The sequence below is a fragment of the Balaenoptera physalus genome (genome assembly GCF_965194825.1).
Source record: "Balaenoptera physalus genome assembly, chromosome: 6".
In the NCBI taxonomy this organism is placed as follows: Eukaryota; Metazoa; Chordata; class Mammalia; order Artiodactyla; family Balaenopteridae; genus Balaenoptera; species Balaenoptera physalus.
The window spans coordinates 62599052-62625633 of record NC_138885.1 but is presented as its reverse complement, the minus strand read 5'-3'; the positions used below and the strand labels follow the sequence as shown (position 1 = coordinate 62625633).

Genomic DNA, 26582 nt, shown 5'->3' with positions numbered 1-26582 from the left:
TATTGTTTTTGAATAAGGTACCTTACCTATTTCTTTTTACAAAAGACGGAAGGAAGAATGGAAGGGAAGGAAGGAGAGAGGAATGGACAGAAAAAAGAAGTAAAAAGTAAGTAAGGAAGGAAAAATCTTCAAAGATATATATATACCTTGGTGGCATATAATAGAATACTTAAATTTTAAGTCCATTATAGTAAATGACTACGTCTTGGCTAGTCCCTTCCCTCTGCGGAGATGAACAGTATGTATATCGTCACTGACCATGTAAGTACCAACCCTGGAAATGATCAAGAGAGACAGTGCATTCTGTCACCAGAGGGATGAAAGTTCTCCAATCATTTTTAAACTCCAGATTCTATTTGGAAACAGAGCAATTAAAAAAAAAAAAAAAAGATGGCAATACTAGGACGTTTCTAGAGGGGAAAAGTTTGTGAATATAAAAGCCATTTTTAGAAAGACTCATGAACCAATTAAGTCACTAAGAGTTATTTCTGAACCTCATATTCTAAGGTACTGATTCTAACAGCTGGAGGCGTGCATTTGGATCAAACGTTTATAAATTCCGGTGGCTATTTGAAAATGGCTGTTCAAGTTCATTGTCATTTCATAGGGCAACTGTAGAAATATTTTTATAACCTTTCTATTTAACAACCCTACGGATAGCCTTCAGAAGTTGATTTCCATGCTCTGTTGTCAATGGATGTCTTCAAACATCTCTATTCTATAATTAGGAGGCGGGCTGTTTTTAGAGGGTGAGGGTTTAGTTAACAGTTGCAACACAGAAGGTGGGGATGTATTTGGTAGGCGAATATACCATAAATCCTCGCTGAGGGCTGGAATGGCAGGTCCTCCGGGTGGGAGGGCAGTGAGGAGGGGACCACCAGGGACCTGCAGTGACAGTCAGCAAGACGCGAAGGAGAAAAGCGAGGGCTACAACTCATTAATGAGAGATGGCAACAGAGGAGAAGGCCTTCCTTATTAAAACCTGTGTGGAGTAACAAGCACGAACGGTAGTAGCCAAATTCCCATTTTGTGCAAGAAACAAGAGTAAGCCAGCTGCACCATGAACCCGCAAAGGTACTCGGACCAAGGGAAGAAGGGAGAGACGCCAGATGGCTACAATAAGCTATTCACGTTGACCAGGAAAATGCATATATAATTAATTTATAAACATTGACAATATGTACAGGCCTAAATCAATTCCACGGACCTCACTGCTAAAATGCCCCTTTTTGAAGGCCTTCTCTACACTGATGCAAGATAAGTTAAAACCATACAAAATTAAACACTTCGACCCCTGAAAATAATCCACTTATAATAACTATTAAGAAGATGGTCATTTAGCTTAAAATTACAAAGCCTCTATGAGTCCTCTTGGCTCAGTGAAAAGACATGGTAAATGCATGTTAGGAAGCTCAAGCAAGCAGAAGGGGCTTGGTGACTTTTGGTGCAGCAACAGCTCCCTAGGACTAGGCTCTTGGGGGCCAAGTAACAGTCAGTTTTGCTTTCATTAATCTCTTTGACTTGAGATGGCATCCCTAATTCTCATTAAGCAAAAGAGGAACCAATAAAATGGCAAAGCACTGCAGAAGGCCTACTATCTCTAATGTCAGGAGCATGGCCGGGCAAGACAACGCAAGAATTGTGGACAATATCTCATCTATGAGTGAATCATGGAACTTTGCTTGGTAAACTTGGGCTCTAATTGATTCCCACATTGCACAACCTTGAAAATTTTACGTAAGTTCATCGTACATCAATTTTCCCAACTACAAGACCAGAAGAATAGTCAAACCTCCTTCTTTGTTATACAACTGTTTTCTGTGACTATCTGGAAAAAATGCTCCTCAAAAGAAAATATAATCTGTATTCGTCAGCCTTAAAAAGGAAGGAAATTCTGACACATGCTACAACACGATGAATAAGACATTATGCTGAGTGAAATACGTCAGTCACAAAAGGGCACATACGGTGTGACTCCACTTAAGTAAGGTACGCAGAGTCGTCAGATTCATAGAGACAGAAAGTAGAATGGTGGTTGCCAGGGGTAGAGATTGGGTGAGGAGGGAATGGGGAACTGTTGATTAATGGGTACAGAGTTTCAGTTTTACAAGATGAAGGGGGTTCTGGAAACTGGTTGCACAACAGCATGAATGTGTGTAACACTACTCAACTACACACTTAAAAATGGTTAAGATGGTAAATTTTATGTTTTGTATTTTTCCCACAATTAAAGATTTCAAAAATAAATAAATAAATAAAATGCACAATGGGCCTGGCACATTGGCGACCATCAGTCTACAAGTATTGACCACAGGAATGAACACAAGGCTCCTCATATAAGAGAGACGAGATCTAATTGGCATATCATCACTAAAGGATCTTTAAACGTTTTGAGAAATGGACCCAGAGCATTTGGTGCAATGAGTAAGGGAATCACAAATTATGTGTGCCAATGAGTTATCTGCTATGCCTGAGCCTTAGCTCTTGCAGGGACCATCCACTTCTGAGAATCAGGTGACATATACCACATTAAGACCATGCTGTCAGGAAAGACGGCCTTTTGCCAACCAAGTAAGCCACTGCCATAGGAGAGTGACAGGAGCATACCTGGGGGAGGTGACGCAGGTACTAGGGCTGTAGACTCCTAAATGCTTTTCAGCTGCCACGTGGATATTTTGCAATTTGGCAGATTACCGATCTAACCAAGAAATGGAATGTTATAGTATTGCGCTCTATCACAATGCACAGTCCTGTTTGCAAAGGAGCCTGGGAGATATCCATGAGTAAGGGAGAAGACATTCTGATGAGTCCATTTATTCATTCACGCTAAACTTACTGAGCCCCCCCATAAGCAGGTGCATTGACAGTCACGAGAGATACAAAGATGAACATATCCTGCTCTTTGCCCTCCAAGTCTAGTGAAGGGAGACAGGCGGGTCACCATACCATTAAAAAGTACAATATGGTAAGTATTGGGCACTGGTAAACTAAACACAGAGGAAGAAGTGGTCAAAAACCATGGGAATGAATAAGGCTTCAAAGAAGGGACTGCTTTGGGGCTTGGTCTGGTCTAGGAGGAAGGAGAATAGAGCAGATTCTAGCCACAGGCAAGGTCTTGTAAAAAACAAAGATGTTATGGAAAAAAAATGTGTTTGAACAATGGTGAGACGATATCTGTAACTAAGACATATGTGTGTGTCAAAAGAGGGAGAGAAGGGTGGGCGATAAAACTAGAGAGGTGGGTTTGAATCATGGTGACAACCCTGAATATCACTCCAAGTAGTTTGGCTTTGTCTTTAAGGTTTGAGAAACATAACTCTTGGATGGCAGGAAGACAAGAATGACTATTTAGATAGGAGTGCCATTTAAGAGGCCGTTGTTAACAGATTAAGCCAAAGTAAAGAGGACTCAAACTAAACGTGTCAGTGATACTAAGGGAGTAGGTACAAGGGGTGGCAAAGAGGAGAGCGAAGGAAAACTTCGAGCTTACATGACTGTCTGTGATAAAGATTACTGGAGGAAGAACAAGACTAGGGCAAGATGATGTGTTCGGTCGGGAGCACTTTGTAAGGTTCAGTCTCCTCATTCATAAAAGGAAAATAAATAATAAGTGATCAGTCTGGATCTTCAGGCTGTTGTGAGGATTAAATGATAAAGTAACAAGAAGAACACAGTACTATCACTTATGATTAGATTTGTGGAAGTGTGGACCCAGAGAGGATTTGGGACAGGAGAGAACCATTTGGGAGTTACTGGTATAGAAGTTATGGTTGACAGTGCTGGAGGGTATGAACCTGGATCACCCAGGGAGATGACGTCCTGTAATCTAGGACCAGACCCTGGTGCACGCAAGTATGCAGGGCACGGGGCACTGGGGTGGAGACCAGCAAAGATGACTTGAAGGAATGATCCAAATATGGGAATCTGGAGAAAATAGCTTCACGGGAAAAAAAACAGTGAATAGCCAAAAGTGCCAATTCTGCCCAGAAGCTGGTAGGATGGGAACTAGAATGAGTGGGTCTAACACTTAAGAGGTCAAGAGTACCCTCAGCAAAAGCTACTCCAGTGGAGGGGAGGGGTGAAAACCAGATCACAGTTCGCTTAGGAATGCTGTGTTTTCCTAATGTATTTTGACATCAGATAACTCTTTAATTGGGGAAATCTTCATTCTGTAGGGCTGGAACACCGAGATTTTACTCTCTCCCCAGGAGCTACAAATACAATTTTTCTTCTTTAATTTGGAGAACAAAGGGACTTGTGAATCAAACTGAGAGGAAATTAATGCTGTTAAGATTCACTGTTATATTTTTTCATGGAGAAAAGAACACTAGGTTTGGCGGGGGGAGAGTGAAGAGACAATGGGAATAAAATATAAAACAGCACAAACGAAAGTAGAGAATTTTCTGTAATAATGCCGTAAGTCGTACTAATGCAGTACTCATGGGAAAACAGAAGTGAGTGCCTTTGAGACTCTATATCCATCTGCCTAGGGCCATGAAAGACACCTGTTTACAAGCCCTTTACAACACACCCACTCTTACCTTTCTTTTGATATCAGTGAACTGGGAAAACATTAAAGACCAATAAAATGACAGCTCCAGGATATAATAGTAGTGAAGGTCAGGCGTGAGTGGCTGAGGATCAAGGAGAAAAAGGCAAGATTAATAATTAATACGAAACCAAATCTGTGTGTCAAACATCTCAAGCTCCGTACTGAAAAGTGGCATGGTCTTACGCCTCCACAAATTCTGGTCCCATTCTCTGTGGATAAGGGAGCTTTGAAGGATGCCTATAATCCGCAGCTTGATGTCATTAGCTTTGTTTCACCTCCAACCAAAAAAGTGTCAATCAGTATGAACATTTGGCATTGGTACCCGATTCACCGCTCATTTTAACAACTGCATTTATGGTACTTTGACATGAGTCTCTAAAGATTCCTTTGGGCAACCTGCAAAAAAATTCTAACATATACACAGAAAGAGTAACTCTGGACAACTCCTGTGAGATTCCACAGCACAGGGACCAGGAGAGGTGGAAGAAACTGGAGTACTATATGGGTCACTGAGACATAGTTTCAAATTCTGCCTTAACTGGAGCTTTCTTGTCTTTAGGAAATGTTCTGTACGTTGTAAATATTATAAAAAAAAAAAAAAAGATAATTCAAAAACATTTATTAAAAGATCAGGGGGACAAGAAAGCTGCTAAGAGATACCAGACTAGGCGCTCAGCCAGGGAACCTGAGTTTGAGTCCCCGCTCCACAGCTTAAGTAGGGCCTTAGTTTACTTACTGGAAAATGGAGGTAACACCTGCCTCACAGGTCCAGGAATGGGGAGAAGCTCAGGGAAACAGTGGAAGTCAGTAATATTTATTTTGCACATAAATCCATAAAAACAAAACAGAGTTTTAAACAACCATTTTTGGTGAGTTGTTTTTAATTGTTTCATTGGGTTGTAATGAAACAACTTGCTCTCCCAGAATGAATGAAAGACCTTTGAAACTCATTACATGAACACCTCCACACCACTGCACACAAGGGGTTGAAACTGAAATGCTTTGTAAACCAATAGCAGCATAATAAGTAACTTTCACAAGAAGTCGGCAATCACTTAACTACCAACTCGAAGCACGGACATCAAGAAAAACAGTTGTCCCCCTCATTCATCTTTGTCAACAAAACACAAGAGGAAAGGATCCTCTCCACTCAGTATATCATTACAGGGCACAAAGAGAGGGGTAAATGACAATATTCCAAGTATTTAAGATAGTAAAACAGCAGTTGGGCCTGTGAATTACAATTGTGTACAGTAAGTCATTGCTTTCAACGCTGCTTTAGTCTTGATCAGATAGCCCTGGAATGTTCAGCTCTCTCTGACCATGTCATGTTGCTGACTTAGTCTTTCTTAATTTGAATACACTACGTGAAAGATATGGAAATGCAAACTGGAGTCCCCATTTCAACATGTCCCTAGCCTTGAACCTACCCGAGGGGTATAGCCAACACCAGACCCTACCCCCTGTTGCAACACTGTGTGTAATAGAGAAATTGCAGGGCACACCTGCTCCCATTAACTTTGTTAGACCAAATGCCTCTAAAAAGACAACCCAAAGAATCCCAAACTCAAAAATCCAAATTGCTTATCACAATGTCCGTCTATTTATTTTATCACTAAAATACCTGGTTGTATTTGTTTCTCTTAAATAATATATCCCAAATGAACTAGAAATTCTAGAAATGTTTCAGCAAGAAATTTCGAGAACAGTCCCAGCTTTGATATTCAAGTAGTAACTGAGCTAGGGACCACAACACACGCTAATATCACTGAGTTCATGGACAGAGGCAAAGGTATGTCTGTGGGCAGGGATCTGAAATGCTCCCTCTCTGGGATATGATTTTAATCTCATTTTCAACGATGCTATTTTTGTCTACATGTAACGGGACAAGCCCATTTTTCTGAGTTCAAGGAAACAGTGCTTTATTTACATCTTTAGAGGCTGCTCCTAAGCCACAAAGTGAACCAAACTCAGCACGCCAGCTCCAGCTCCTCACATGAGCTCTGCCCGCTAGCTGCCGCGACAGGCCAGGGCTGTTATCAGGTCCTCAGTGACCAAAAGCACACTGGCTGTTAGAAAGGGAATTATCCACCTACTGAAGCGATTGTATCTTATTTTCCAGCAAACGCACCTTCCACACTTCCTCCGTCTGCTCAAGCTTTGATTCTAACACAAACTACCTCTCTCACTAGGCTATGTCCACCATCAAGCAGCAGGGGGCACGGCGGGGGGCCAAGCAAAGTGGCGGCCCAACCTGCTGGGACCTGCCTGAAACCATGACGCTGACCTAAGAGAGGTACTTTACATGCGTAAAAACCCAGACGGTAATGTGTCCTTACCTGATAGGGGTAGTTGTACCAGCAGTGCCTTGTATTCCACAGCCAGGGGGTCTGAAAAACATGACAAAGAAACACATTTCACATGTTTTGGAAAAGAAGCGGGAGAAGAGATGTTTATGACAGGTTCTGGCCCCCCAGTATTTGGGGATTTCAACAATCTACCTGTGTGAGAACGGAAGGACTCAGTACAATTAGGAATAGGAGAGCAAAGCCATGAGGATTCCATCATACATTCTCTCTGGGTAATCTTCTAAACTCAACCGGCAGTATTTCAAGCCACTTCCGGGATAGAGTCCTAGCTGGTGTTTTTTTATATTTTGCTGGTCCTGTAGACACATCCCTGCTAGGTAACCAGCCTCAACAGCAGAGCCCTTCAAGTGTCTCACCAAGACCAGCTGCAAATCATCAATCTATTATCAATAAACAATGCTGACGGTGCAAATCTCCTTGAAACTCCTCCAACTCAATGTTTACAAAGCAACATTATTAATCAATTGTTTCACACATTGAGTGGGGGTCAATAGCAGGCAGGGACTCTTATTTCAGTAGGACAGCTCTGACTAATTCCAGGCCTGAGGGAATTAGCCCTTACAGTACACCCCACGCTCGGACTCATGGTCAAGGTCTTTCGAAGACAAAACAATCTTTCTTAATTTAACGGCAATCACTTGCCTTACCACCTTGTAAAATCAGAGGGAACATCTAAGTATACACACAGATTCCAAACATCTGTAATAAACAGGGAGGGGTTGGTATGGATTTGAATAGAGAGCTGAACCATCCCATAATACCAGCACAAACTTTCTCATATTTTTGTATTATTAACTTTATCATTCTTTTTGCATTCCTGATCTATAGCTATCAGCACTTGGTGGTATACATCTATACACATTTGATACACATCAGTATGTTTCTAACTATTAAGAAACATAATCTATCATTAATACAATCTGTGTTTATATATCTCAAAATGATAATACTGTCATTGTCAAAAATGATAATACTTTCATTGAGAGTTTAATGTCAGATATATTTGTACTGACCTAACCTCTGTATCTTGTCCCAGGCCCTGTAAGATCAAAAGTTGCTGCCTCTGCAGTAGGATAATGTAGTTGTCTCTCTGAAAGCCACAGAGATATCCTTCCACCCGCCATGGTCCTCATCAGCCCTGCACCGATGAGGATGAGGATGAGGATGAGGATGAGGATGAGGATGAGGATGAGGAGGATATTTGCTAGTATTTGTTGAGTCCTCCCTATGACCATACACTTTTTTTTTTTTGACCATACACTTTTTTTTGAGGGTTTTCCTTCATGAGCTGTTATTTATTTAACCAATTAAAAAGTTGTTTCTCTTTAGATTGTCCCATATACTTTTAAAGGATCTCACATGTATGAACTCATTTAATCATTACAGTAACTAGTAGTAGTATTCGCCTCATTTTACAGATGGGTAAACTGAGGCCCTGAGTCCGTAATTAACCATCCAGGTTAATTAGCGAGGCAGGGCCAGAGCTGGAAATCAAACTCAGACTATCTGGTCTCAAAGCCGAACATAGCCACTGTGACCCTAACTTTGAGTCTGATAAAAACTGAACCAGGCCTCAGTTTAGGGAGCCAGGTTGAAGTAAAAAGCCGTGCTGTGCCCTAAACCTAATGAGGTCCAGGGATCTTTACAGTCCCCTTTCATTCAAGCACTCCTGATTCTCCTTCCATTTCTCCTGCTTTCGCCATTTGCTTACCTGTGCTACGCTGTACGTGTCATGTAATCTCTCTGCACTTAACTTCCTTGGTGCCTGAGTTGTCTGTCTGTGTCCTCCATTTCTCATGTCCATGACATTGAGGTTTATGAGTGACCGACCTCACAGGGTGATTGTGAGGATCAAATGAGAGAGCATGTATAAAAATGCTGCAGAGGCTTCAGAAACTTAATAGGTTATTGACTTATATAAATGACCTCTGTCCGTTGAGGAAGATATAGAAAATACTGAAAATAATAAAAAGAAAAATAATTTGAATTCTCATCACTATTAACATTTTAATGTACAGCCCATTTGGGGCCTTTTTTTTCTATATAATATAGATATACATGCAGATATAGATTTCTTTTTAAACACACACGTATATGCATTATTTTTAAATGTGGGCACAACACAGCAAAATCTACTTTAGAGTACAAATGTTAGTTATTACCTTCCTCTCTGATAAAACTGTTTACTATCTCTACAATTAGCTGAAAGTCCCTGAGGGAAACGTATGTCAGATTCTTACGTTTATCCCTCCAGGATGAGACACTCAAGTTGACAGTTCAGCCTTCATTACTGAATGCTAATGAGAAGGAATGCAGAATGAAATGCAACACCTATAAAAAGCCTCATGGTCTTTTTTCTGAATGCATCAGTCCCAAGCCCACAGGGCATGTGTGTGCTTGCCTCTAAAGACACAGCAGAAATCTCTTCCACTACAGTCATCCTTCCCGTCACAGGCGGGAGAGCAAAGGTACAACTCCCAGTGACCCAGGAAAATCCATCATTTAGAGCTTCCCTTCGTCTGTGAGCTTCTTGGCTCCTTGGTTTTCTTCTAACACCCATGCTTTTCCCTGGAAGCATCAGATGTGCATCACCTAGACATGCTTGTATCACGTGCGGAAACCCGACTGACCTGCAGAAACAGTGGGTGAGTCTTTGTCTCTCAATGGGTCCCGCCCACTTGAAGCAGGAGCAAAGAACACTGAGAATTTGTGAAGCAGGAGCAAAGAACACTGAGAATCTGATGGGGCTACCAAGGCCATAGCTCAGCCTGCAAGCTTGTTTGCCAAACATTTAAGTAAGCACTTTCACATACTTATTTCACAATGCGTGTTCACATATACTTCCTACTTTGACAATACTAGATATTAATATCATCTTCTATGTGCTACATTTTTCTAGGATCTCATGTTATGGCTCCCAAAACTCTTTGAGACAGAACAAATACTATCTTTCCCAATTTACAGATGAGAAGACAAGTCCATGAAATGGTGATTCTCCTAATTTCTAATAGCGCAACACTAACATATGAATCTGGATTGGCTGCTTATATTTAATGCATTAGGTATAGCATCTTTAGTTTCAACTGATACCATAAACCTACTGTTTTTTAAATCAGTTTTTCCAGATACCTTTTTTTAAAAAAATCTTTTAGTTGTATTCTTTTTTTTTTTTTTAACATCTTTATTGGAGTATAATTGCTTTACAATGGTGTGTTAGTTTCTGCTTTATAACAAAGTGAATCAGTTATACATATACATATGTCCCCATATCTCTTCCCTCTTGCGTCTCCCTCCCTCCCACCCTCCCTATCCCACCCCTCTAGGGGGTCACAAAGCACCCAGCTGATCTCCCTGTGCTATGCGGCTGCTTCCCACTAGCTATCTATTTTACATTTGGTAGTGTATATATGTCCGTGCCACTCTCTCACTTTGTCACAGCTTACCCTTCCCCGTCCCCATATCCTCAAGTCCATTCTCTAGTAGGTCTGTGTCTTTATTCCCATCTTATCCCTAGGTTCTTCATGACCTTTTTTTTTTTTTTTTCCTTAGATTCCATATATATATGTTAGCATACAGTATTTGTTTTTCTCTTTCTGACTTACTTCACTCTGTGTGACAGACTCTAGGTCCATCCACCTCACTACAAATATCTCAATTTCGTTGCATTTTACGGCTGAGTAATATTCCATTGTATATATGTGCCACATCTTCTTTATCCATTCATCCGATGATGGACATTTAGGTTGCTTCCATGTCCTGGCTATTGTAAATAGAGCTGCAATGAACATTTTGGTACATGACTCTTTTTGAATTATGGTTTTCTCAGGGTATATGCCCAGTAGTGGGATTGCTGGGTCGTATGGTAGTTCTATGTTTAGTTTTTTAAGGAACCTCCATACTGTTCTCCATAGTGGCTGTATCAATTTACATTCCCACCAACAGTGCAAGAGGGTTCCCTTTTCTCCACACCCTCTTTTTTAAGAATCATTTCCATGTTCATTTGATATCAAAATCTGTGTAGGTAGTAACATAATTAAGAACATAAAAAGCTGCAATAGTTAGATGTCAAGAAAGAATAATGGTTATGAAAAAATACACTGAAAACCCTCATTTTAGAAGGATGGGCCTAGCATCTTCCTACATAATTAGAGAAAAGCTCTGTACCTAGGACAGTGCAAGGTGATTCAAGCACGTTTTCTGAAAATAGAAATGCCTTTTTTTACATGGCATTACAGTATCAGGGGACATTATCAACACTGGAAAATCCAAAAACCCAATGATTCTCAAATCTTGGCATTCCAGTACCTTAAGATTCACTTTATTCTCCCTCAGACATATACAGTTAAATAATGATATGAAGCACGTTACAGATTCTACAGTATTTTATACATAGTATCTCATTTAATTCTCATAGCAACACTGTAAGTGCTCGATATAACAAAGCGTGCAGGTACCATAAAAGACAGAGACTATGTTGCTGTGGGGGCTCCTCAAACTATTAAAACGCACGATCTGACTCCGTAGGTCTGGCGTGGGGCTGAGAGTCTACATTTTTAACGAGCTTCAAGGTGATGCTTGGACCCTGGACCACATTTTGAGTAGTAAGGTGCTAGAGGAAAGTAAGGAGAGTGATCCAACTTGGTATTCGCCAGGTGTAAGGCACCTTGCTAGGCGCTTTGTTATAATATTTCACAATTCACTGTTAGGTGAATAAATTAATAAATTATTTCTAATCTTTACAATAGCCAGTTTTGAAGCAGAAATTGTTAGTAAAACACTACTTAGCTGGAGACAATGCTTCTCAACCAACTTCTGTGCTTGCTAGAACCACACATCTAAGCTCTGGTGGAAGAGATGTGAGCAGAATTGACACGTGCCACTTTGCGATGCTGTCCCTAAGAGTAAATGTGAATGAGCTGTTCTCACCCTTTCTCCATTCCCATTGGAGGGAGATAATAAGAGCTGGAGCTGTCATCTTTCACCCTGGGATGGAAGTTTCTGTTGAAGTTGATGTTGGAGGCCTCCTACTAGCCCTGGTCTGCTTACCTCTGGATTATATGTGTGACACAGATAAATTCCTATCATCCTCTCATATCTAAACTACTGTGTTGTCATATATATATATATATATATATATATATATATATATATATATATACACACACACACACACAGTAGTATAGCCTGTATTCTCATTAATAGAGCCATCCCTAGGTATTCTCAGGGGATTGGTTCCAGGACCCCCCGTGGATTCCAAAATCCAAGGATGCTCAAGTCCCTTATATAAAATGGCATGAACAGTCGGCTCTCTATATCCACAGGTTCTTGCATCCGTGGATACAGAGGGCTGACTGTATATGCATCAAGGTAAGTATGATTATTTTATAGACAAAAAGCAATCTCAAAGAGGTACCGTAATTAACTGAAGGCTACCCAGCTGGTAAGTAGAAAAGCTGGGACACAAACTCAGGCCAGCCGGATTCTTCCATTATAACTTCCCAAGGTACTCTGGGTGTACAAAGAATGCGTAATGAAAGAAAATCATGGATATTTGGAATTGATTTATCCATAACTGAGAATCAATAATTGAGCTATTACCTAAAAATATTGAATTTTCGGGTTAGAAAGGACCTCCAAATCCTGCTTAAGCTACAAAAGAAATCACATGTCCCAGATGGCTAGCCATGCCTCTCACTGTTAAAGAGTTCCACGATTATAGGTCATTCACAAGATCCCTCAGATTTACTTCCTACTTTTTTTCTTTTTTCTTTTTTTTTTTGGTCAACAGAAATTATACCAAGTTTTTTTTTTGTTTTAGCACCTGCTATGGACTGAATTCACATATTCAAGCCCTAAACCCTCAACGTGACTGTATTTAGAGACAGGGCCTTTAGGAGATAATTAAGGTTAGATGAGGCCATAAGGATAGGGCCCTAAACCGATAGGATTGGTGCCTTTATAAGAAGAGGAAGTGAGAGAGTGCTCTCTCTCCTCACATGCTCAGAGGAAAGGCCACGTGAGGACTGCAGTGATGAGGAAGAGAGTTCTCACTGAAAACCGAACCTTGCCAGACCTTGATCTGGAACTTCCAACCTCCTGAACGGTGAGAAGTAAGTTTCTGTTGTTTCAGCCACGTCGTCTATGGCATTTTGCTTTGGCAGTCCAAGCTGACTAACACAGCATTGTAAGACAACTCTCCATAAATGGTACTTAATAGCTCTTAAGGTACACATCAACTAATTTCAATTTAAGAAGACTTACAAAACATCTGAACAAGACTAAGACAGACAGTAACAGAGTGGATACGAAATGACCTCTAACACTCTCGATTTAAATCACAATGTATAATGGGATTTTTCATTATACAGTATTATGCACATCTGCTCCCAGACACATCACGTGAGACACAACTTGGCCGCAAGCACATCCATCAATAACACAGTGTCCCAGGGGAAGCTTCTGAGGCTCTTCTCACCCTGAGCAAACCGAACCCCAGCACCAGGATGGAGGTCAGATGTGCTGCTGGAGGTCACCGAGCAGTCCTCATTCGCCTTTTGACCAAACGCATAAGACTTGAGAGCTATGTATTCTGTGATTTTTTTTTTTTTAAAGTAGAGAAGTCTTTTTTTTTTTTAAGTGTCAGTAAATGTGTTTTTTTTTTATCAGGTTGCTTCTTTTATCAGTTGTTCTGTAGAGGTTTCATAGTGAACAGAACTAGCAAAAATAGATCAGGTCTGATCATTTCACTTTACCATCTGGAATAAGATAGGCTAGGTCTTATTTTATTGTTTTTAAGTTCCATTTGATATACTTCTCAAAAATAAGAGTTAAAAAAAAAAACAAATGTACCTTTCAGTTTCCATGCCACCTATCATGATGATGGATCAATCATCTGACATCAAGAAGGCCTTGTCCAAGTCCACAGAACATACAACACTAAGGGTGAATCCTAATGTAGACTATGGACTTTGGGTGATTATGATATGTCAGTGTAGGTTCACCAGTTGTGACAAATGTACCGCTTTGGTGGTGGATTTGATGATGGGAGAGAATATGCACGTGTGGGGACAGGGGTACATGGGAAATCTCTGTACCTCAATTTTTCTATGAACATAAAACTGCTCAAAAAAAATGAAGTCTTAAAAATCAAGGCTAACTCAGATCACTGACATTTATCATGTCACTGTAAACTAAAGGAATAATTGAGTTCGAAGCAAAAGACCAGACAAAAGGATGCTCAGTTAACCAGGCAAGTGCTAAACGATTAAACAGAAATATAAATATACATACACAACTTTTTCCCCCCAAGAATCAGTAGGTACCTACAGCTGAATGAATAGTAGTTACTTTGAATTAATAAGTATTTTGATTTAACAAAAGAACATGAATCATATAAAGTATTAAAAGTATTTCGTTGCCTCATCAAAAATGTGAAAAATGTGTAGGTCTTTACCTGAAGTCAGCATCTTAGAAGCAAACTTTCATCTTTCACTATTTCCATCCAAACTCCTACATGGCTTTCATAAAGCCCAGATGTGACAACTTAACAGTGAAGGAATATAGTCTAAGAGACATACTGGCCTCTGAAGAGTTTAGGTATGAAATACATAGAGCCATGGATTATGTTTTTAAATGCCAGAAAGCTAGATCCCTGAACTACTCTGAAACTTCTTTCACTGAAACTACTCTGAAAACACTTTCACTGAGTTATACTTAAATCTTATACCTTTGGCTTATATTGAAGATTTACTGTAAGAAATAAACATGAGAAAAATGCTTCCTTGTCTGCAATGAGTTTATACTGGAAAGGTTACCACTAGGTAACCACTAAATTCAAATGCATAAATTCAAATGATATTTTTCCTTTTAAATTTAGCCCATGGGGGAAAAATACTTCCCTTTGTGAATGCTTCGTATGTTTCCTGTTACCCCATTATCTTTTTACCATGGTTTTGGGAAGCTGAGATCTAATTCTGAAGCTCAGTCACTGCAGTTATGATTGTCTCAACATTTTTGCTTATTTTTCCTTTTGTGTGTAACTTTTTGACGGTAATATCTATATTAATAATTTTATTACATAAACACTGCAAATTCTTTTTAGAAATGTTGAACTGTATGATTTCAATGAATATAAATCAAATCCATTCAAAATGATAATCTACAGTTTTCATTTAATACATATTGCTAAGTAACTCATAATGGAAAGAAATATTTTGTGCTTTGTGAGTTTAAAAACTGATCAATAAATTGTATTTGGTGGTACAGATGAACCGGTTTGCAGGGCAGAAGTTAAGACACAGAAGTAGAGAACAAACGTATGGAAACCAAGGGGGGAAAACTGCGGTGGGGTGGGGATGGTGGTGTGCTGAATTGGGCGATTGGGATTGACATGTATACACTGATGTGTGTAAAATGGATGACTAATAAGAACCTGCTGTATAAAAAAATAAATAAAATAAAATTCAAAAATTAAAAAAAAAAAACTAATACTAAACTTTCTTTGGGTTATTTGTATGGAAATATGTTAATATAAATGTAAAAAAAAATTGTATTTGGGATGAAAAGAATGAAGCCAGAAGTCTCTGACCAGCCTGAAGATGCGGCTGGTCAGTGATGAGTAGACTAGAACGCTCCCCAGCATGCAAGGGGTACGCTTTCCTCCTTTCCTGGGTCAGTAGATATGTGACTGTAAATCTACAAAGCAGAGTGGTGACCCCTCCCTAAAGGCCCTTGGCATCTGCATTAGCTTTGAAAGCTCTTGTGATGTGCAAATGTAATTTAGACTTGACCCCGTGGCATTATATAAAGATAGCAGCTTTTCATATTGATCAGACTTTAAAACAGATGCTAGTCCTCAGGACCTAGTCAAGTATGTGCCTTCAGCACATTCAGCAATCAATTTGGAAAGTAATTTGCAGATCTGCCAAGCATACGAAAATAGAAGGAGTTCCTCGGAGATGGGCTCTGAGCTCAAAGGGTCTCTCTGTAGGCTTCATCATACAGCCAAAGAGAAAAGAAATCTAAGTGGCATTTCCATGCCTTTTAAAACCTTCCAGCCAGTGGTTCTCAACTTTTTCTGCCTTTGCTCAGCTGAGGGACTCCACATATACCTCACAGTAACTATGGCTGTGATTCTCAAGAGTCTGGGGAACAGGAAGCTTAAAAAGGCACGTCTCTTATTGATTCAGATGTGTACTCTCCTCCAGGCCAGTGAGAATCACTGCAAAGCAGAATGGACAGATTAATTCCATGTTTAGAATAGAAATTAGGGATAAAGGAACCAGGTGACGAAAAGAGAAGATGAAAGAAAATGAGGTGGAAAGACCTATAGAGAAAGGAAAATGGTGAGAATGTCAACACGGGGGGTGGGTTAGGTGGGAGGAGAGACGTGTAGAGAGGGAGGTCAGTGCAGAATTTGGGAATGAAGCCAATTAGAGTGGCTACTGTGAACAAAGAAGAACAAAAGAGTGTTGCTTACCACCCACTGAATTGCGACCCACTGCAGTCACCCACCGACACAGTACAACACTGAGAGGAATTCAGGATGAAAACAGGATGAGGCACTCTGTGCTTTGAGTAAACAGACCCCATGGATAGTTAGTTAGATGGATATCTCAGGAAGAATTTCAATGACCCCAGATTCTTGCATCTTCCCAAACATAAACACTAAAATAATTAACTTGAGATGTCTATTCTTTGTGATTAGTAATAATCTTTTATGAAGATGTATGCTTGACAGCATGTATTTCCCAGCCAAAAAAAAAAAAAATCATATATAAACTGGGTCCTCCCACCTCTTTGGAGCAGTTCCTCAGAGCTATATCTCCCAGGCTATAATCCTCAGTAAGGCCCTGAATAAAACTTAACCTCAAAACTCTTATGCTGTGTGTTTTTCTTTAAGTCGACACTATTAAGGAGCACAAAATTAGTCAAAAGATCATTTAAGGAAACAATTTATAACATATGACAAAGGACTAAGATCTCTAATATGTAAAGAGCCCACAAACATTGATTTAAATATTTAAACATCTGATCAGAAAAATGGGGAGAAGATACAGGGAACACATTAAACAAAAGAATATGTGACCAAAAACATATGTAAAAATTACAGGTTAAAACGAGACAGAATTTTTAACCTGGTCTGGCAAATACCTGAAGAGGTTAATACCCAGGGGTTAGCAGTGTATAGGGAAACCAACACTCTGCAAACTGGAATAAGCTTTCTAAAAAGTTATTTGGTCTTTAAAATCTGCACATCCTTTAATCCAGCATTTATTGTAAAAAAAAAAAAAAAATTAGACTCAAGAGTAAAGACATTTGTATGTGGATTTCCACTGCAATTCCTTTTCTAGTAATGAAAAATTGAAATAAATCTAATTGTTCAATAATATTGAACACTGGCATGTTCTTAATTGGGATTCTGTGGGAGCAGATACTGAGACTTGGGTGCTGGCTGGTTATTTGAGAGGTGATTCCAGGAAACAGAACTGGAAAAATGGAGAAAGTGAAAAGGATGAAGGAGAAAATCCAATATGGTTTTCAGGAATGAGCTGGTTATTGCACCTCAATTCCGCTGAGGACCTCTGCAGAATTACAGAGCACGTATCTTATAACTGTCCCAACACAGGACGGGGAGCTGGGGCATTTATCCACCAACTCTCATACCCCACTGGTGAGGTTCCAGTATTAACGCCTCCATATGTCTAGGTTGTACGTTCCTGTGTCTAGGTAGCATTTGCAGCTTTGGAGAAAGCAGAGCAAAGATGTGGCACAGCTTATATCTGATGTGGGACACTGTCAAAAGTGCATGCAACTGTCCACTACAGCCATGCTAATATCAGATGGGCTAAGGGGACGTAACCAGCATATTCATATTTTCAGTTAAAATCAAGTTACAAGTAGAATATACAGTGTGCCTTATGTTTAAAGTAGATATATATTTAGACACACATACACACACACACACACACACACACACACACACACACACACGAAATATGCCTGGCAGGATATTTACCAAAAGCTAATTAGTGTTTATCTCTGAGTAATGATTATCTTGGATGATTTTTACTTTTTAAAAACATGTTTATATTTTAATATTAAATTACACAAAGTAATTGTAGCTATAATTTTCTACAATGAACAGGTCTTATTCGAATAGTAAAAAGAAGCTAAGTCCATGTACTTTTAATAGGTCTGATTTAAAAAAACACACATTTGCTCTATATTCACAAATAACATTAAGGGTATTAATTATTACAATCCTCAAATTATTCAATAATTCTAATTAATTTTAAACTAAAAGCTAGTACATGAAATAGCTGCCTTCAGAATATTTACATGTTGACAGTGATATTTCAAGTATAAACCAATCATCAATAATTTAATTCTAAATTCTCCATTAAGAGAAAGTGGAAAGGGGAAAATAAGATGAAAAAATAATACAGAATAAACTTTGCACTAACTACAGTGATGATCAATCATTTTGCCACCCACCCCACCTACTCTCATTCTGAAGATCCTTATCAACCTCTTTCTTACCACTTCTAAACCAACTTGCCTACATCCTAATATCTTTGTGCTAATATTATTGCACCTTCCTCATTCACTTGCTCTTTCAAGTATTGAGTGGCTACCATAAATCAGACACTCTGCTAGGCATGAAGATACAACGGACAAGTTCTCCATCCTCCAGGAACTTACCATCTCCTGGGTAATCAAAATAATGACAAGTTGGGCTTCCCTGGTGGCGCAGCGGTTAAGAATCTGCCTGCCAATGCAGGGGACACGGGTTCGAGCCCTGGTCTGGGAAGATCCCACATGCCGCGGAGCAACTAGGCCCGTGGGCCACAACTACTGAGCCTGCGCGTCTGGAGCCTGTGCTCCGCAACAAGAGAGGCCGCAGTAGTGAGAGGCCCGCACACTGCGATGAAGAGTGGCCCCCGCTCACCGCAACTGGAGAAAGCCCTCGCACAGAAACGAAGACCCAACACAGCCAAAAATAAAATAAATAAAATAAAGAATTATTTAAAAAAATAATAATAATGACAAGTTATAGCAGAGGTAAACACAGGACACAGAGGAGTAGATATAAAAAGATACCCGGCCCAGTCTTGAAGGGAGAGGTGGGAGGGGACAGCTCCACTAGTGGCGCCATAGTAGTTGAGGCCAGAAGGACAAGCAGAAGATGGTGAATGGAGGAGATGGAAGAACTACTTCAATTCTTTATCTTTCAGGAACCATGTCATATTTCCAACATCATTTTTTCCTAATCATCCCTTTCCTTGCATTATTCTCCGGAGGATTAAAAAAATAACCCTTAAATGCCTTCTCGTCATTTCCAACTCAGAAGGTAAAATGCCTCTGCCTGGTTGTCCATGTTCCTGTTAGTCTTACCTGGTCACAGTGGACAGCCAACCTAAGTCCACTCTTCCCAATAAGCAGCGTCTGCTCTCTTCAGACCAAGCACCTTGCTGTGTGTGTTCCATTAATTCCCAGCTCCATGCCTTAACTACTCCGGCACCTTGTATCTGGCTTGTCATCTCCACCTCACTGTCCCCTGATCAGTCTTCCAGGTGCTATTTTGTTGGCCTCCTGGGGCCACACAACCTCCTAGAGGCTACTAGCCCCACCAGGAACAGAGGGCTGGTGATACAAGTGTACCTGTCCTGTATACAAAGGTCTTCTCACTCCCACCTTTAACATTTATTCAGGACGGAGAGAAACAATAATACGAAGGTGGGGGAGATATGAAAAAACAGAACACTGAACTTAGAAGAATAAAATGTGAATGAAAACTTGGCTGTTTATTTTTCTTCACAATGGCTTTTATTCTGAATTGAGTATTTGTAGACACTTTCTTGAAAATGAACAAAGTGAGCCTGTGACTTCAAGAAACTCAAATGATAGTATTTGCTGCCAGTGATAAAATTCAAGCTTTCAAGCAAAAATTAGTATTTTGGAAAATACATATAAGCTACTATATGCCTAATAGCTTCCCATTTGTTAAAAACTTTTCAGAGGAGATTAGTGAAAACAATGACAACTATGCTTCTGTGTTTTTGCTTTTGATATTTATAATAACATGTCAACACTTGTAAGGTCTGTATAACTCAGTGAACCAATACTTTCCAAATGACCAATGCATGATGTTAAATAATCATACATGGATGAAAGGGAAAGAGTAACCAATGGAGGTTAATGTAACCAAGTACAAGAAGTTCACTGACATTAAAGAAATGACTTGAGTTTTGGCATCATATCAAAGAAGAAAATCTACAGTTTTCTGGAAAACACTATTAAGATATTTCTACCTTTTACAATTTCATATCTTTGTGAGACCAGATATTCACCATATAAATTAACCAACCACACACACACACACACACACACACACACACACACACACACACACCTGTGACAGACTGAATGTAGAAGCAGGAATGAGAACCCAGCTCTCATCTACTAAATCATAATTAGAGATTATCACAAAAATCTCTAAATTTTGTTTTAGAAAATACAGTTATTTTTCTTAAAATGTTATTTGTTACCATGTAATGATTTCTTGTTGTTACTTTAATTAAATTCATAATGCTTTAAAAATTTACCAGTTTTAATTTCTAATACAATTAGTATCGATAGACATGACTAACAAAAACAAAAGCTCTTTAAAGTCCTGTATGATTGTTACCAGCGTAAAGCGGTCCTGAAACCAGAAAGTTTGAAAACCACTGCACCAAGGACGGCAGATCAACAAAACGAAAAGAACCAAGTTCTCAGAAGATGGTGTGGAGCAGAGCTGTCCCGCTGGCCCAGGCCACTGATATTGGGCCTGTCACATGAGGCAGAAATGCACTTTGTTCTTTAAGCCATTGTGCTGCTGGCTCTCTTTGCTACATGATTGCTGTACCTTAGTCTTCATCCTGACCAATTCAAGGCACATATGGCAACAGATACACACTGGGAAGAGCCCTGGTTCCCAGTAACCGAGTTCCTTTAAATCTATTCCCTGACTAAACAACCACAGTATGTGCGATGTCACATCACCTGTATCTGATACTCAACTTGATGCATTTCTTCCTCCACCCTACCCAGCCCTTAACACACCAAAATAAGTCCCAAGAATCCAAAGCCACCGAGTCAAATCAGGTGAGTGGGATCACGGAAGTGATATATGATATTTAATCAGAAAATCCATAGACGTGGGAAGAGAATAAGGGTTAGCCTTTGAGACAATACAGCTGAAGAGACCTTCAGAATTTTCACAAGTCATCAATTTTTTTTAATGAATTTACCTTGAGCTAAGGTCTATCTACTTACAAATCATCTTCCTGAGAACACTTTAAAGGAATTACATTAAGAGAAGAGTGAAAAGCCACTTCATGCTCTCTTTTAAAAGTACTGGGCACTACAGGCTTGATTTTTCTTATGTATGAAATTTGAATTGCTTTTTAATATGTTATATTGTCACCATGTCTGTGTATTATATCTGAAAACCCATAATAGGCTATATTCTATGAATCATGAATCCAAACATATTAAGTAGAAACAGTCCTATGTTTCCTGAACTCCTAAACTGCCAGTAATCTTCTGTCTAGATATGGCCATAAATGGCTATGGAAGACACATATTCTACATGAGAAAGATGTTAGAAGAAAAAATTGTGTCATGCTATCATTATTTGAGAAAGCTGCAAGAAAACACAAAATTCAGATACTTGCAAAGCAGCCAAATCCCTGTAACATTCAATTATGATAATTGAAAACACCACTTTTTGAAAGGCAGGGGAATCTAGAAATAGAGGAATGAAAGTTCCTTAATTTCCCAACTCCTGCAGTCACTGAAAGAACACATGATGGGGATGAGAGAATCAGAAAGGACATAGGAACCCCCCTGTCTGGCCTCAGTCTGCCGTTAACCAGCTGAGTGACATTGGGTAAGTCGATTCACCCATCTGGTTGCTCATGTGTGAAATTAGGAGTTGGACTGCATAATTTTTATGATACCTCAAGCCCTAAATTTCACCATCTTCTTTGCCCCCCCCCTTTTTTTCCTCCCAGAAGACAAAATCCTGGTTTGCTGTCTCTGATCTTGTTGCAGACTCTGACACCCCACAAATGGAAACCCAATATCAGAAGAAGACCCCTTTTTTTTCTTTGTGAAGAAACTCCAGTTACCCACTGCAATTTAGATTTTTTGAATCACTGACAAAACTCGGTCACTCTTATTAAACACAATCAGAGCATTATTAGTAATCAATATAATAAAAAGCTCATTTTGCCCAATTTGATGATGTGTGAATAAATGTTATAAAGTTGAGTAATTGCTTTTCAATGTGTCCTCTATCTGTGAGGCTCAAGTTTTATATTATGTTTGGTACTGAAGATTAAAATTTTCTAAATTAAACACTGATGAAAATTTGATGATGATATTTTAATTTAGGCAAATAATTACTCCCTTTCCTTACGGCCACTTTCATATATTAAAATTCAGAAGAGAATTCACAATTCAGTTTACCATTACTCATTACTAATAGGACAAATGATCAGACTATACCCTTTAAACGAGTGGTACATCCTTATAGATTATTTATCTTCTTATTAGGATAGAGAAATTATCCTCTGAGTTGCTGAGTTAATTGCAAAGAAGGAATTGATCTTTATGCAGTTAAGTTTCTGATGTTAATCAAGCCTGTTTTCCTGTCTTCCCAGCTTCTGATCTTCCAAAGATATGTAATTATTTTGGGGGGAGGGGAAGCTGAAAGATATAAGTTGGATAGATTAATGCAACTGAATTATATCAAGGGGCTGAATCAGCAATTTAGAAGTGGTTTGCTGAATATAAGATAAAGCTTTCCCCTAGATGAATAAAGAGAGCTTTTAAAAATTAATGAGGTGGAAAGGCTGGGTGATTAATGAAATTTGCATGAAACTGAAAACATAATCTTATATTATCTATTTATCTGGAAGCAAAAACAAGATGGCCAAGTAGTCACAGTATATCACTGACTGACCTTTCCATGGAAATAGAACCAGGTTCCTTTTTTACCTTCTGTTGTACACGCATAACTTGGAGATGTTGCTGGTTCAGTTCCAGACCACCCGAACAAAGCAAGTCACATGAATTTTTTGGTTTCCCAGTGCATACAAAAGTTATGTTTACACTATACCGTAGTCTATTAAGTGTGCAATAGCACTATGTCTAAAAAAACAATGTATACACCTTAATTTAGAAATACTTTATTGCTAAAAAAATGCAAACCATCATCTGAGACTTCAGTGAGTCCTAATCCTTTTACTGTGGGAAGGCCTTGCCTCAAGGCTGCTGGCTGCTGACTGAGCAGGGCGCTGGTTGCTGAAGGTTGGGTGACTGTAGCAATTTCTTAAAATAAGACAACAGTGAAATTTGCCCCATCGATTGACTTTTCCTTTCACAAACGACTTCTCTGTAGCGTACAGTGCTGGTTTCATAACATTTTACCCACAGAACTTCTTTTAAAATTGGAGTCAATCCTCTCAAATTCTGCCACTGCTTTATCAACTAAGTTTATGTAATGTTCTAGATCCTTTATTGTCATTTCAACAATCTTCACAGCATCTTCACCAGGAGTAGATTCCATCACAAGAAACCACTTTCTCTGCTCATCCATAAGCAGCAACTCCTCAGCCATTAAAGTTTTATCATGAAATTGCAGCAATTTAGTCACATTTTCAAGCTCCACTTCTAGCTCTCTTGCTGTTTCCACTATACCTGCAGTGACTTCCTCTACAGAAGTCTTGGTCCCCTCAAAGTCATCCATGAGGGATGGAATCAACTTCTTCTGAACTCCTGTAAAGATTTATATTTTGAGCTTTTCCTGTGAATCACGAATGCTCTTGATGGCATCTAGAATGGCGAGTCCTTTCTAGAAGGTTTTCAACTGACTTTGTCCAGATCCATCAGAGGAATCACTATCTGTGGCAGCTTACAGCCTTATGAATGTATTTCTTAAATAATAACACTCGAAAGTCGAAATTACTCCTTCATCTATGGGCTCCAGAATGGATGCTGTGTTAGCAGGCATGAAAACAACATGAATCGCACTGTACTTCTTCAACAGAGCTCTTGGGTGACCAGGTGCATTGTCAGTGAGCAATAATACTTTGAAAGGAATCTTTTTTTCTGAGCAGTAGGTCTCAGCAGTGGGCTTAAAATATGCAGGAAACCATGTTGTAAGCTGGTGTGCTGTCATCCAGATTTTGTTGTTCCATTTATAGCATAGGCAGAGAAGATTGAACACAATTCTTAAGGGCTCTAGGATTTTCAGAATGGTAAATGAGCATTGGCTTCAACTTAAAGTGACCAACTGTGTTAACCTCTAACAAGAGAGTCAGGCTGTCCTTTGAAACTTTGAAACCAGGCATTGACTTTTCCTCTCTAGCTATGGAAGTCCTAGGTGGAGTCTTCTTCCAATAGAAGGCTGTCTTGTTTACACCGAAAATCTGTTGTTTAGTGTCGCCACTTTCATTAACTATCTTAGCTGGATCTTCTGGATAACTTGCTGCAATTTCTACATCAGCACTTGCTGGTTCACCCTGCACTTTGATGTTATGAAGATGGCTTCTCTCCTTATACCTCATGAACTAACCTCTGTGAGCTTCAGACTCTTCTTCTGCAGCTTCCTCACCTGTCTCAGCCTTCACAGAATTGAAGAGAGTCAGGGCCTTGCTCTGGATTAGACTTTGGTCTATGGGAATGTTGTAGCTGGTGTGATCTTCCCTCCAGATCACTAAAACTTTCTCCACATCAGCAATAAACTATTTTGCTTTCTTTTTGTGTATTCGCTGGGGTAACACTTTTAATTTCCTTTAAGAACTTTTCCTTTGCATTCACAACCTGGCTAACTGTTTGGTGCAAGAGGCCTAGCCTTTGGCCTGTCTCAGTTTTCGACATGCCTTCCTCACTAGGCTTAATCATTTCTAGCTTTTGATTTAAAGTGAAAGACATGCAACTCTTCCTTTCACTTGAACATTTACAGGCCATTGTAGGGTTATTAATTGGCCTAATCTCAATATTGTCATGTCTCAGGGAATAGGGAGGTCCCAGGAAAGGGAGCGAGATGGGACAGCAGCCTGTCAGTGGATCAGTCAGAACACACACATTTACTGATACCAATTAAGTCAGCTGTCTTATGTGGGCACAGTTCGTGGATCCCCAAAACAATTATATAATAGTAACATCGAAGATAACTGATCACAGATCACCATGACAAATATAATGATAATGAAAAAGTTTGAAATATTTAGAGAATTACCAATTTGTGACATAAAATTGTTGAATTTGTGACACAGAGGCACAAAGTGAGCAAATGCGGTTGGAAAAATGGCGCTGATAGACTTGCTCGACGTAGGGTTGCCACAAACCTTTAATTTGTAAAAAAGAGAATATCTGCACACACTAAAACAAGGTATGCCTGTATTTTTGAAGTGCTTCATTGTTTTGTTTACCTCAGCACCTATGAATTTCTGAGTTCACTGATGTCTACGCTATTAACCCATCAATGTTTACTTTCTTGTAGTTTGGTTCATGCTCTCATGAGGTTATATTTGTCACTTGCCAAAACACCTGATTCTTCAAGCACATATACTATCAATTACAGAACTTGCCTGTGTAAACGAGTGAAAAACAAGGCCATTTATTGTACTAGAAATCGGCAATGCAGAAAAAGGCTATGAAGTTGAACCAAGCTGGAGCCATCTGTCTCCAGGCTAAGGTATACAAATGACTTCATGACTTCAGTCCACAGTTCCAGGGACTACAGCACAGAAAACATGCATGAGGTAGTCTTTAAATGGGAGACAGCCACAGACAATGACATTCTACTTGCTGCAATACAAGCAACTTTAGTAACTGAGCTGAGAGCACACACTGTTCTGTTATCATTGGGAAGTATCATCCAGAAGACTCACATCAAGCTGAAGTGTAATTATCCTTTAATAAATGCATCACTGAGTTAAATGACAACGGTATTTTGGCTCTTCAATTAGAGTTTCCAAGATAGTCTAATTGGAGGGGTTCTGCCACTATAAATACATCTTCTACTCTATAGGGTATCTCATTTTGGAGTGCTTAAATATTACTAGGGACCAGTTCTATAAATACATGTTTTATATATAAACTAAATGAGAATCCATCAATTTACCTTCTGATTCTAGAACATACACCCTGGGAAAATTGCCCCGTTTTTCATATACCATTGGTTACAAACAGAAATAATGTACATCTTTTACCTAACGGTATTATAAGAGCATTGTATTATATGCAGTTACTGTTCCACTGAACAAAATGTAATCTAAGATAGAAACTGCAACATCAAACTGTTTTATAATGGGACTGACTGTAATTTTGTCCCTGGAAAAACTAAGAGGACACCCAAGGAGAGGAAAATTACAGTTAGTTCAAACAGGAAGTAATCAAAAACTGTCTAAATATAGGAAAAATTGGCATCTGTAACAAGCTCCAATAGTAACCAGAGAGAACTACAAGGGAAGATCAGCTGTACCATGGATTTCCTTAGTTTAGGATTACAGTCATCTAAATGATACCACTTAAATAAGTGGTATAAAAAATAAAGTGAATGCTGAGACAATTAAGTTCCTAATATATTCTTATTATCTATCATG

At 39.3% G+C, this 26582-nt stretch overlaps 1 protein-coding gene across 3 annotated transcripts in view; it reads right to left on the bottom strand.

Moving 5' to 3' along the window:
• The window catches only part of CERS6 (ceramide synthase 6), a 318012-nt gene that overhangs the window by 74460 nt on the left and 216970 nt on the right, over positions 1 to 26582 (bottom strand). For all 3 annotated transcript variants that reach the window (XM_082465153.1, XM_082465155.1, XM_082465154.1), the window contains exons 5-6: positions 6892 to 6942; positions 4542 to 4634 (exon numbers count right to left, since the gene is read on the bottom strand). In XM_082465153.1, coding sequence (XP_082321279.1) covers positions 4542 to 4634; positions 6892 to 6942 — 144 coding nt within the window. The remainder of the gene's footprint in view (positions 1 to 4541; positions 4635 to 6891; positions 6943 to 26582) is intronic.